The sequence below is a fragment of the Canis lupus genome, chromosome 3, assembly GCF_011100685.1.
Source record: "Canis lupus familiaris isolate Mischka breed German Shepherd chromosome 3, alternate assembly UU_Cfam_GSD_1.0, whole genome shotgun sequence".
NCBI classification, from domain to species: domain Eukaryota; kingdom Metazoa; phylum Chordata; class Mammalia; order Carnivora; family Canidae; genus Canis; species Canis lupus.
This window is the reverse complement of record NC_049224.1, coordinates 32331668-32345934: the sequence shown is the minus strand read 5'-3', so window position 1 is coordinate 32345934 and position 14267 is coordinate 32331668. Positions and strand designations below refer to the sequence as shown.

General features: G+C 37.8%; 1 protein-coding gene across 1 annotated transcript in view; it reads right to left on the bottom strand.

Moving 5' to 3' along the window:
* HERC2 (HECT and RLD domain containing E3 ubiquitin protein ligase 2) overlaps window positions 1–14267 on the bottom strand; it is a 242709-nt gene that overhangs the window by 162120 nt on the left and 66322 nt on the right. Inside the window, 3 exon segments of the mRNA XM_038532568.1 lie at window positions 3316–3567; window positions 12703–12816; window positions 12906–13063. Of these exon segments, the coding sequence (XP_038388496.1) occupies window positions 3316–3567; window positions 12703–12816; window positions 12906–13063 (524 nt within the window).

Genomic DNA, 14267 nt, shown 5'->3' with positions numbered 1-14267 from the left:
CCAGAAGTAGAATTGTTAGATCATACGGCAGTTCTTTTTTTAATTTTTGGTGAAGCCTCCTTACTGTTTTCCACAGTGGCCATACCAATTTACATTCCTGTCAACAGTGCACAAGAGTGTCTTTCTCTCCACATCCTCATCAATACTTCTATTTCTTGTCTTTTTTATAGTAGCCAAACAGGTATGAAGTGTTTCCTCACTTGTGGTTTTGATCTGCATTTCTCTGATGATTAATGATTCTGAGCACCTATTTCATGTACTATTGGCCATCTATAAGTCATCTTTGGAAAAATGCCTACTCAGGTCTTCTGGCCAACTTTTAATCAAACTGGTTTTGAGTTAGTTTTTTTGTGTGTTTTGCTATTGAACTGTAAGAGTCCTTTTTATATGTTTTGGATATTAACCCTTTATCAGAGATATGATTTACAAATATTTTCTCCCATTCTATAGGTTGCCTTTACTTTTTTGTTGTTTTGAGAGAGAGAAAGTGTGCAGGGACTGCAGGGGAAGCAGAGGGAGAAAGAAAATCTTAAGCAGGCTCCACATCCATTGCAGAGCTTAGTGTGGGGCTCAATCTCACAACCCTGATCTCACCAATATCAAAAGTTGGACGCTTAACCAACTGAGCCACCCAGATGCCCCACCTTTACATTTTGTTAATGGTTTTCTTTTCTGTACACAAAGATTACTTAGATTTTTCTTCTTTTCTAATATACACATTCAATGCTATAAATTGCCTTCTAAGCACTGTTTTCACTGCATCCCACAAATTTTATTTATATTTTCATTTATTTCAAAATATTTTAAAATTTCTCTTAAGATTTTTTTCGTTGACCATGAGCTATTTGGAAGTTTGTTGTTGAATCTCCATGTATTTGGGGATTTTCCAACCATCCTTGTTATTAATTTTTAGTATAATTAGATTGTAGTCTGAAAACAGACATAAAACATAATTCAGCTGCAAAACGCTACTAGAAGAAGGAGAACAGTTCTTTCTTAAGAGCTTATCATAAGTTGACACTGGCCAAAATAATTGTACCATCAGTCATTTAAATGCTTTCATAGTAAGCTATCTCTCTATCTAATAAATAGAGCTGAGGAAGCAGATTTCCTTTACTAAGTGAAAAAAATATAAACAAGAAGGTTAATGAAATTCAAACACAGCTCCATAGCATACAACCAGTGGTATTATCCTACAACTTATCTCAGAAACTTAGAAAATAATAAACACCATAATACCTTGTCATCAAGGTATTAATATGTTTCAAGTATTTTATTTTATTTTATTTTTTTTTAAGAGAGAGAGAGGGAGAGTATCCAAGATCTGTAAAGAATTTATTAACTCAACAGCAAAGAAACAATCCAATCATGAAAAGGGCAAAAGACATGAACAGAAATTTCACAGAGGAAGACATGGACTTGGCCAACAAGCACATGAGAAAATGCTCCACATCACTTGCCATCAGGGAAATACAAATCAAAACCACAATGAGACACCACCTCACACCAGTGAGAATGGGGAAAATTCACAAGACAGGAAACAACAAATGTTGGAGAGGATGTGGAGAAAGGGGGACCCTCTTGCACTGTTGGTGGGAATGTGAACTGGTACAGCCACTCTGGAAAACTATGTGGAGGTTCCTCAAAGAGTTAAAAGTAGAACTACCCTACGATCCAGCAATTGCACTGCTGGGGATTTATCCAAAGATACAGATGCAGTGAAAAGCCAAGACACCTGCACCCCAATGTTTATAACAGCAATGTCCACAATAGCCAAACTGTGGAAGGAGCCTCGGTGTCCATCAAAAGATGAATGGATAAAGATGTGGTCTATATATACAATGGAATATTACTCAGCCATTAGAAATGACAAATACCCATCACTTGCTTCAACATGGATGGAACTGGAGGATATTATGCTGAGTGAAGTAAGTCAATCAAAGGAGGACACTCATTGTATGGTTTCACTCATACGGGGAATATTAAAAATAGTAGCAGGGATTATAGGGGAAAAGAGAGAAAGTAAGTGGGAAAAAATCAGAGAGGGTGACAGAACATGAGAGTCTCCTAACTCTGGGAAATGAACAGGGAGGGGGTAGTGGAAGTCGGGCAGGGGGATGGGGTGACTGGGTGACGGGCCCTGAGGAGGGCACTTGATGGGATTATCTAAACACTGGGTGTTATACTGTATGTTGGCAAATCAAACTCCAATAAAAAAATATACAAGAGAGAGAGAGAGAGAAATCACATGCATGCATGAGTGGGGAAAGGGGAGAGGGAAAGAGAATTTCAAGCACAGTCCCTCCATCTCATGACCCTGAGATCACAACCTGAGCCAAAACCAAGAGTCAGATGCTTAACCAACTGAGGCACCCAGTCACCCCCAAGGTATTAATGTTATAAAATGAAAATGATGAGAAAAGAAACTAGCAAGTCCCATGTAAAAGCCTCACTTCCAAACTCCCTTGAAAAAAAGCAAAAACATAAAGTAGAATCTAGCTCAGAGATTCAACAAATTTTATCCCTCATGCCAAACAAAGGCCAAGGACTATCTTTATGCATAAAGTTGTACTACAACACAGACAGGCCCATGTTTATATATTATCTATGGCTCCTTTCGGGCTACAACAGAAAAAGAAAGTAGTTGAGACATACAACGTAGTATGGTACTCCAACCTAAAATATTTATTATTCTACTCCTTTAAAAAAAAAAACAGTTTGCCAACCCCCTTTAGCACTACAGGCCACCTGATACACCAATCACCAACTTTTCCCACAATTCAGAAGGCATCTGCAAAGCACAAGTACATGCCTTGGCTCCCATTCTATCTAGAATGCATGCTGGATGTGCTTGTAACCAGACAAGCAGGATTTACCCATCAAGGATAAGCTCAAATGAGACCACTCCAAGCACACTAATCCTATCTCCCACTGTGGTCCCACAGCACCATGCATATCCATCATCTTAGCAATGTCTACAGTATAACTATACATGACCTCACCAACAGAAGTTAATCTCACTAAGACCAGCTTACTTAGTAATGAATAGATGCCAGCCCCAAAAAGGACTTATCAATATTAGTAAAACTGAATAAATTTCAAATGAAATCTGGTGAGAATAATTCTATGCCATTTTTAACAGAAACAAAACCACTTTCCATTCATTATCTATACCTATGAAAATATGGGTAAAAGCCTTCTAATGAGGAGTCATTCATAAAATATTATGTAAAAAAAGAGAAAAACCTGCAAACTTTAAAAAATTCCTAAAGAAAAATCTTCAAAAAGTTTTAAAAGTTTACATTTTTCACTCACCTTGCAAGCCTTCCAAGAGTTTGGGATAACGAACATGTTCCTCTGTTCCATGTCCAAGTCTCTGGTTGTCACCTTTTCCCCATGAATAAACTTGGCCATCTTTTGTCAAAGCAATAGAAAATTGACTTCCACATCGAACTTTCACAACATCCAAGTCTTGAAGTTTTTCAATAAGCTTTGGTGTTTTGCATCCATCACTACCACCTCTGCCCAATTTCCCATAGTCACCATCTCCCCAAGACCACACCTGACCTAAAAAATACAAATATATTTATATTTAAGTAAAAATAACTGTATATCTTAATGCAACTCTTAAGTGGCTGCAAATACTGAATATAACTGGTAACAATCTAGACCACTAATATATACAGTTAACACAATACAGATTACTACTAACCAAATGAAATCTAGTTTATACTTCAGGTTAATACAGAACCAATTAAGAAAAGGATAGCTGGGTTTTCTTTTTGTTTTAGCTAAAAAAATTATAAAGTCCTGACTCTAACTGGTTTGGGTTCAATGACTGGGTTCAGATCAACCAAGTAGTGAACACAGAACACAGCTCCAGTGCCTCCATAAAATACCATAATTGGACCCATCATACACAGTTGCAGCTCTCTGCCACTATCTCTCAGGTCTGCCTCCACAGTGTTCCTATCATACCCACCACAAATTAACTGCATGACAGCACTTTTTTCCAATAACATTTGGTTAGTATAATCTAATTAAATATTAAATAAAGGAATAAAGTAAATTACAAAAATGTGGTTGGTTTTTTTTTTACTGACAACTAAGCTAAAAGCTTTGTAAAAATGCAAAAAATGTGAATTTTTGAAAAAAACAGGTAAAAACTGTAGAGGAAGAGAAATGAGAAGAAATATTAAAAAAAAGAAACTAAATTGCTCTGTAAGTGACTAAGTTCTTGCTCTATTTTAGATAAACAACTAAAGATCAACAAATTTTAACAAAAAGTTCAGATGGTAAGTATTTTTACGCTTTGTGGACAAGGTGGTTTTTGTCACAAATATTCAATTGTTCCAATGTCACAGGAAAGCAGCCACAAACAATACGTAAGCAAGGTGGCATTCCAATACAAGTCTATTTGAAAAAACAGCCAATCCCTGAACTAAAATTGGAGATGATACACTAATAGGCAGTCAATGACATAAACACACCAATGCTCAACTCAGTAAACCCACACAAAATATCAGAGAATATGCATATAGTTAAATGTTTTGCAAAATGCCTATTGTTCACACAGCCCAGCTGGCAATTCCCACTTTCTCCAATGCTTTCAGTGACCCTGTCACCCTAGAACCAGACCGCACAGGACAGGATGCTTCTACCAGTCATCTCAAAAAACAGTAATGTAGCAGGGACATTTCCCTATACGACATCTGCACCAAAGAAATGCCGCTGTGAAGTAAACAGCATGCAGTTTCCAATCAAGGCAATTAAGTCAAAACAACACAGTTTTATATACATAGAAGTTTCACACAAAGAATTCAAGAACAAATCCTAATAAGGCTTATTTAAGAAAACACTTCTTGGTTAAGAGGTTTATAAAATCAATCATTCAACATTGGACACATAAAAACAAGATGTCAAATGGAAAGCTTCATGCCAGAAGAAGAGAACTTTAAGATGACTGATGAAACCATCTTTTTCTAAGACTCATAGGAGCAGAAGTAAGATGCCTCTATGTCTCTCCCTGTGAGGGAGAAGGGGCCTAGGTGAACATGAAGATGCCTGAAATGATGTTTGTCCTCTCATTAAAGAAATTCCCAGGGAGGAGAAGAGTTAACATGGTGGAGGAATAGGGGACCCTAAGCTCATCTGATCCCTGGATTTCAGCTAGTTATCAAATCATTCTGAACACCTGCAAAATCATGGAGACATCTGAGAAAAAGAAATGCTACAATGCTACAAATAGAAAAGCAACCACTTTTTGGAAGGTAGGAAGTAGGAAGACTTGGCATCTGGGGTGATATATCTGAGGAAACTGTGGAGGAGAGGGAACCTGCTTAAGGAGGTTACCACAAAGTATTATAAGCAGCAGAGCACAAAACCGGAACTTTTAAAAGTCTGCTACAGTGAGGGACATCACTGGATTAAAGGTGCTGAGGTGGCAAAGCAGGGTGGAATCCTTCATGGGAAAGCATGGTCTCAGGATCCCAGGGGTCAAAAGAAGAATGGAGGTGGCTGAGTGTGACAGAGTTCCCAGACATAGGAGTGGGGAAGCCAGCTGTAAACAATGAGTCTAGGTGCCAACCTTCTGCTCTGGGTTGCCATAAACTACAAACAATAAACTGCAAACTGCTGCATGTTCGCACGACCATTCTCTGGGCAGAGTCTCAGCACAAAAGGCAGATGCTTGTTGAGACGGCCCTCCAACCTGGAGGGAATTTTGGAGGAACAGCATGGGTCCATACCTCACGAATCCATAACATTTGGAGATTCGAAACTCACTCATATGCTTCAGATAAAATAGTTCAGTCACAGGCTGAGTGAACACAGAGTTCGGACAGAAACCAGGGAGACAGAGTGATTGACTGCTATTCTGAGGGCTCACTGAAGAGCGACGAGCACAAACTTCCAACTCTGAGACAAAGATCAGGGCACTGCCGTTTTCATCCCCTGCCTGCCCCAACCAGTGCTGAAAGCCTTCAAGGAGCAAAACAGTGCACACAGTGCAATCTGGAGCCGCTTACAAGGGAAGAAAAATTCCACCAGGGTAGGCAAGGGCATGTGAACATCAGCACAGCAGGCCCTCCATCAGAAGACCAGCAGGAACAACCAGCTAACACCAAGTTCACCAATCACAGAGATCTGAGGAACTTCAGCTCTAGAGGAAAACACTATATAGCATTTGTGGAGTTCTTTCTATTCTTTAGTCTTTCAGTTTTACTTTCATTCAGGTACTTTCTTATTTTTTCAATTCTTTAATTCTTTTTAATTTTTATTTATATATATATTATATATATACACACATATATACATACATATACATATACACACATATATATATTTTATTTTGGTTGCCTATCATTGTATTTTATTTTATTTTTGTATATATATGAGTTTATCTTTCCTTGATATTTTGGGATATGGTTGCTCTTAACAAACAGACCAAAATACACCCAAGATCTAGTTTGTTGTTTTATTGTTTTACTTCTTGAGTTTTTCTTACTTTGTTTGCTTTTTGTTTTCTTCTGCATTTTTTTTTCTATTGTTCTGTTATTTTTGTCTATTCTCTCATTTTCTTCTATTCTTTTCTCAACATAATGACAAGATGGAGATATTCACCCCAAAAGAAAGAACAGAAGGTAGTACTCACTGCCAGGGATTTAATCAAAAACAGATATAAGTAAGATGTCAGAACTAGAATGTAAAATAACAATTATTATGATACTAGCTGGGCTTGAAAAAAGCATAGAAGACACTAGAGAATCCTTTAGGGTATAAATAAAAAATTCAAATCTAATCAGGCCAAAATTTAAAATGCTGTTACTGAGATGCAATCACAAATGGAGTCTCTAACAACAAGGATGAATAAGGCAGAGGAGTCAGTGACATAGAAAACAAAACGATGGAAAATAAGGAACGTAAGTAGAAGAGAAGAAAATAACAACTACTGGATAACAAAGGGGGCCTTCAAGAACTCAGCAATACCATAAAGCAACATAATTCCATATAATAGGGGGCCTCAGAAGATGAAGGGGCAGAATGTTCATTTGGACAAATTATACCTGAGAACTTCCCTAATCTGGGGAAGGAAACAGGCATTTAAGTCCAGGAAACATAGAAAATGCCACTCAAGATCAATAAAAATGGATCAACACCTCATGAAGTTTGCAAATCTCAGAGACAAAGAAACAATCCTAAAAGTACCCTGGGACAAGAGGCCCTTAACCCACAAAGGTAGACATATAACACTGGCAGCAGACCTGGTCACAAAGACCTGGCAGTCCAGAAAGGGCGGCCATGATATATATAATCCACGGGCTAAATGAGAAAAATATATAGCCAAAAATAATTTATCCAGCAAGGCTGTCTTTCAGAATAGAAAGAGAGATAAAAAGTTTCCAGGACAGATCAGCAAACAAACTGTTAGATATCAATTATAAGCATGTTTGAAGAGCTTCCTTTAACTCTTAAAGAAGCTGTTTTTTCACATATCATGAAGTGACAAGATGATCAAGGAAAAAAGTTTGATACATTTTAGTCATATTTTAGTCATATTCTGATAGATAAATATTTTCAACAACAAAAAGTGGAAGAGCATGGACTGAGATTTAAAACACTTCAGTTTCAGTCTTAGATATATAAAAGTGGGACGATATTTCAAACCCACTTCACACACAGAATAGTTGTACTCCATTACTTAATAAAGAATAAATACTCCATTAACTATAAAAAAAAATAGTTTCCAGGACAAACAAAAGCTAAAGGAATTTGTGAACACTAAACCACCCATGCAATCAATCAATCAATCAATAAACAAACAAACAAACCACCCAGATAAAAAATATTAAAGGGGGATCCTGCGAGCAGAGAGCCGAAAAGTAATAAAGACCAGAAAGGAACAGAGACAATCTATAAAAACAGTGACTTTAGAGGTAATACAATGGCATTAAATTCACATCTTTCAAAATGTACTCTGAATGTAAATAAACTAATTGTTCTAATCAAAATATATAAGGTATCAGAATGGATAAATAAAATAAGACCCAACAATATGCCATGTTCAAGAAATTCTTTTCAGACCCCAAAACACAACCAGATTGAAAGTGAGAGGGTGGAGAACCATTTACCATGCTCATGGACATCAAAAGAGGGATGGAATAGCCATCCTTACGTCATACAAACTAGATTTTAAACCAAAGACTATAGTAAGGATGAAGAACACTGTATCATAACAAAAGGGCTTATCCAACAAGAAGATATAGCAACTGTAAATATTTATGCCCCTAACATGGGAGCAACCAAATATATAAACAAATAAATAACAAAATTAAAGAAACATGTTGATAATAATACAATAATAGTAAGGGACTTTAACACCCCATTCACAGAGATGAAAGATCATCTAAGCAAAAGATCAACAAGGAAACAAGGGCTTTGAATAACACACTGGACCAGATGGACTTCACAAATATATTCAGAGTATTTTTTTTAAAAGCAAAAGAATACACATTCTTCTCAATCGCACATGGAACTTTCTCCAGAATAGATCATATACTGGGTCACAAATCAGGTCTCAAGTTTGAAAAGACTGAGATTATATCATACATATTTTGAAACCACAATGCTATAAAATTTGAACTCAATCACAAGAAAAAAATTGGAAGGAATACAAATACATGGAGGTTAAAAGCTTCCTCCTAAAGGATGAATGGGTCAATCAGGAAATTAAGGAGAATTTTAAAAATTTATGGAAACAAATGAAAATAAAAACACAACTGTTCAAAACCTTTGGGATGCAGCAAAGGCAGTCTTAAGAGAGAAGTATAGCAGTACAAGCCTTTCTCAAGAAACAAGAACAGTCTCAAACATGCAACCTAACCTTACACCTAAAGGAGCTGGAAAAAGAACAGCAAATAAGGCCTAAATCCAGCAAGAGAAGAAAATTAATAAAGATTAGAGCAGAAATCAATGAAACCGAAACCAGAAGAAAGGTAAAACATATTAACAAAACTAGGAGCTGGTTCTTTGAATTAGCAAAATCGATTAATCTCTAGCCAGGCTTATCAAAAAGAAAAGAGAAAGGACTCAAATAAATGAAATCATAAATGAAAGAGGAGAGATCACAACCAATACCGAAGAAATACAATTATAAGAGCAGATTATGAGCAACTATACATCAACAAATTAGGCAATCTGGAAGAAAAGGGATGCATTCCTAGAAATACATAAACTATCAAAACGGAAACAGGAAGAAATAGAAAACCTGAACAAATCCATAATCAGCAAAGATATTGAAGCAGTAATAAAAAAATCTTCCAACACACAAGAGTCCAGGACCAGATGGCCTCCAGATAGAATTATGTCAACAGTTAAAGAGGAATTAATATCTACACTTCTAGGGATCCCCAGGTGGCACAGCAGTTTGGCGCCTGCCTTTGGCCCAGGGCGCGATCCTGGAGACCCGGGATCAAATCCCACGTCGGGCTCCCGGTGCATGGAGCCTGCTTCTCCCTCTGCCTGTGTCTCTGCCTCTCTCTCTCTCTCTCTCTCTGTGACTATCATAAATAAATAAAAATAAAAAAAAAATATCTACACTTCTGAAGCTGTTAGAAAGAACAGAACTTCCAAACACTTTCTGTGAGAATAGCATTACCTTGATCCCAAAACCAGACAAAGACCCCACACCAAAAAGGAGAATTACAGATCAATATCCTTAATGAACATGGATATAAAAATTCTCATCAAGGTACTAGCCAATAAGATCCAACAGTACATCAAAAGTATTATTCACCAGTACAAAGTGGGATTTATTCCTGAGCTGCAACAGTGGTTCAACAGCTGCAAATCAATCAACATGTTACATCAATAAAAAAAAGACAAGAACCATATGATCCTCTCAACAGATGCAGAAAAAGCATTTGACAAAATACAGCATCCTTCCATGATAAAAACTCTCTGCAGTGTAGGGATAGAGGGAACATACTTCAACTCATAAAAGCCATATATGAAAAACCCACACTAAATATCATCCTCAACAGGGAAACACTGAGAGCTTTTCCCCTAAGGTCAGGAACACGACAGGGATATTCACTCTCTCCACTCTTTTTCAACATAGTACTGGAAGCCCTAGCCACCACAATCATACAACAAAAAGAAATAAAAAGCCTCCAAATCATCAAAGAAGTCAAATTCTCGTTCTTCACAATGGCATGACACTGAATGCAGAAGACCAGAAAGACTCCACCTAAAAATTGCTAGAACTGATACATGAATTCAGCATAATGGCAGGATATAAAATCAATCCACAGAGTCAAGCTGCATTTCTATACACTAACAATGAGACCAAAGAAAGAGAGATTAAGGAATCAATCACATTTACAATTCCAACAAAAACCGTAAGATACCTAGGAATAAGTCTAACCAAGAGGTAAAGGATCTTTACTCAGGAAACTACAGAAAACTCATGAAAGAAATGAGGAACACATAAAGAAATAGAAAAAACATTCCATGCTCATGGTTAGAATGTCTATGCTACCCAGAGCAATCTACACATTCAATTCAATCCCTAAAGAAAATACCATCAACTTTTTTCACAGAGCTGGAACAAATAACCCTAAAATTTGTATAGAACCAGAAAAGACCTCAAACAGCCAGAGGACTGTTGAAAAAGAAAACCAAATCTGGGGGCATCACAATTCCAAACTTCAAGTTCTATTGCATTGCCATAATCGTGAAGACAGTGTGGTACTGGCACAAAAAGAGACACACAGATCAATGGAATAGCATAGAGAACCCAGAAATGGACCCTCAACTCTATGGTCAACTCATCTTCAACAAAGCAGGAAAAGAATATCCAATGGAAAAAAGACAATGTCTTCAACAAATAGTGTTGGGAAAATTGGACAGCTACAGGCAGGAGAATGAAACTGGACCATTTCCTCACACCATACACAAAAATAGACTCAAAATGGATGAAAGACGTAAATGTGAGATATCATCTATCTCCTAGAGGAGAACACAGGCAGCAACCCTCTTCTACCTTGGCCACAGCAATTTCTTTCAAGACAGGTCTCTAAAGGCAAGGGAAACAAAAGCAAAAATGAACTATTGGGACTTCATCAGGATAAAAAGCTTCTGCACAGCATAGGAAACAGTCAACAAAACTAAAAGTCAACCTACAGAATGGGAGAAAATATCTGCAAATGTCTTAACAGATAAAGGGCTAGTATCCAAAATCTATAAAGAACTTACCAACCTCAACATCCAAAAAACAGAAATCCAGTCAAGAAATGGTCAGATGACCTCAACAGACATTTCTCCAAAGAAGACATACACGTGGCCAAAAGACATAAGAAAAAAAAAAAAAACACTTAACATCACTTGGCATCAGGGAAACACAGATCAAAACCACAATGAGATACCACCTCACACCAGTCAGAATGGCTAAAATTAACAAGTCAAGTAACCACAGATGTTGGTGAGAATGCAGAGAAAGGGGAACCCTCTTACATTGTTGGTGGAAATGCAAACAAGGTACCACCACTGTGGAAAACAGTATGGCGGTTCCTCAAAAAGTTGAAAATAGAGCTACCCTACAACCTGGGTATTTAACCCAAAGATACAAATATAGTGTGATACAAAGGGTACCTGCAACCCAATAATTATAGCATCAACGTCCACAACAGCCAAACTATAGAAAGACCCCAGATGTCCATCCACAGATAAATGGATAAAGAAGGTGTGGTATATACATATACAATGGTATACTAGTCAGCCATCAAAAACACGAAATCTTGCCATTTGCAATGATGTGGATGGTACTAAAGGGTATTATGCTAAGCAAAATAAGTCTATCAAAAAAGATAATTATCATATGATCACTCATATGTGGAAATTAAGAAACAAATTAAGAAACAGAGGATCATAGCGGAAGAGAGGAAGAAATACAACAAGATGAAACCAGAGAGGGAAACAAACCCTAAAAGACCCTTAATCATAGGAAACTCAGGGCTGCTGTAGGTGAGGAGGCTGGGGGAGGTAGGATAACTGGATGATGGGCATTAAAGACGGCATATGATGTAATGAGCACTGAGTATTACATAAGATGAATCACTGACCTCTACCTCTGAAACTAATAATACATGTTAATTAATTGAATTTAAATTTTTTAAAAAGTCAAAATAAAAATAAAAATAGCCCCCCCAAATTACTATGATTCTAACCATCAAACCCACTAAATGTATCCTCAAAGGAAAAGCAAAATGAGTATAATCTCAGTAATGAACACAAATACAAAAGTAAAATTAAAAATAAGTCAACATTGTAGCATCATACTAGAATCCACATAGACTAAGCAGGATTTACTACAGGGAATCAAAGGTAGTTGAAATTAGGAAATATAATAATAATAACTAGAAACAATTCAGAATGTCAATTATTCCACTGTAACTCTCATTTTTTATCATAAAATGCCCAAATAGGAAGGATATAGCAGCTAACTAGCTCTCTGACTCTGGGCAACAGAAATTAAAAGTCATATAACTTCTTAACCTCTGAGTTAAGACACTGAGATGCACACCACTTAAAGATGGACAAAGGGGCAGCCATATGAGGTCCACTATTCTTCAAAGCTCACTCCTTTTAGGAAAGCGGCACTCCTCATCCTAAGAACCTGCCCAGGGCAGCATGAGCACTGCGTACCATTCTCTGTCACAGCCAGGGTTTGAGCGTCCCCGCTCCCACATGCCACATCAATGACCTTCAATCCTTTAAGCCCAGCTACCAGCATCGGGATGGCCTCATCTTCACTGGAGCCTTCAAACAGATAGGACAATTGTTATTTTAAGTCCCTCAAAAGAAATAACCTCCCACTGCATGGTCAAGCTGGCTCAGAGCAAATGTACCATGGCCTAGTCGGCCGTAGTTCCCTCGGCCCCAAGTGTACAGCTCCCCTTCGGCAGTGATGGCCGCACTATATGTGCTTCCACATGCGATGTGCACCACATGCTTCCCAGCCTGCTTTCCAGAGAAAGCAGATATCACCTTAGGCTCTTCCAAAGGCCTGTGGAGAGAAAGGAAACAAATGTAAATGTCCTTTTATACAGATCCTATTAGTGATAGCAAAGAAAAAACTATCTGAATTACCTGGCAGAGTGTCAGAACAGTTTGGCCTTTCAGGTGCCTTATCAAGTAACTAAGGAACATAGAATTCGAACACCCAACACTTCCATGACTGTTTGTTAATTGAGCACCCAATGCCAAACATGGTATGCAGCAGGAATATCAGAACAGGTTTGTTAAAGACTTGTAAAATCAAGTCTAGAGCAGCTTTGTTTACAGTGGTGCAAAACAGTGACCCATCCATAGACAGACCACTCAGCAACAGGCACAAAGCACCTACTGACAGGCCCAACAACTTGGCTGAAGCTCAGGGATCCTGATATGTCAAAGAGCCAGAGATAAAATACCACTTGTGACAGAGGCCAGATCAGAAACTGGAGGTAGGGAGTAGGGGATGATTGCAAAGGGGTCCAAAGTAGCAGGGGCATCAGAAATGTTCTTTGTCTCAGTTGTGGCAGTTCCCCCATGTGCACACATTTACTGAAACTCATCAAACTTAAAACTAATGGATTTGTAAACCTCATACAGATGGTTAAAATGTATACATTTGTTAAATAAATGAGGAAAGAATGAAGGAGCAAGGTTTACTAATCACATTCAATCTGTATTTTACAAATGAAAAGAGGAAGTATGGACTAATGAGGTAGAAGTCTTAGTAGTTGGCTCTTCATTTCAAAACTAGTAAAATGCCCTATGCTTATAATCCAGAATATGATTGACAACACTCAAGTCTATCCTCTCCAAAGACATGGTTTACTACTTTGTGAATAAACGCACACAGAAGAAGGGACATACACAGGCACAAGGAGAGCTGAACAAACCTACTCTCATACCACTTCTCCTTCCTGTTCTTTTTTTAAAAAAAAAAACAGATTTTATTTATTTATTCAGGAGAGACACACACAGAGAGAGGCTGAGACACAGGCAGAGGGAAAAGCAGGCTCCATGCAAAGAGCCCAACATGGGACTCGATCCCGGGTCTCCAGGATCACACCCCGGGCTGCAGGCAGTGCTAAACTGCGCCACTGGGGCTGCCCTCTCCTTCCTGTTCAGCTCAAGTTTCAACCTCCCAAAGTTTCCCTCCAACTCCTAACATCTCTACTGATTTTTTTTCCCTTCCCTCAACTCAAGCAATGGACAAGTTA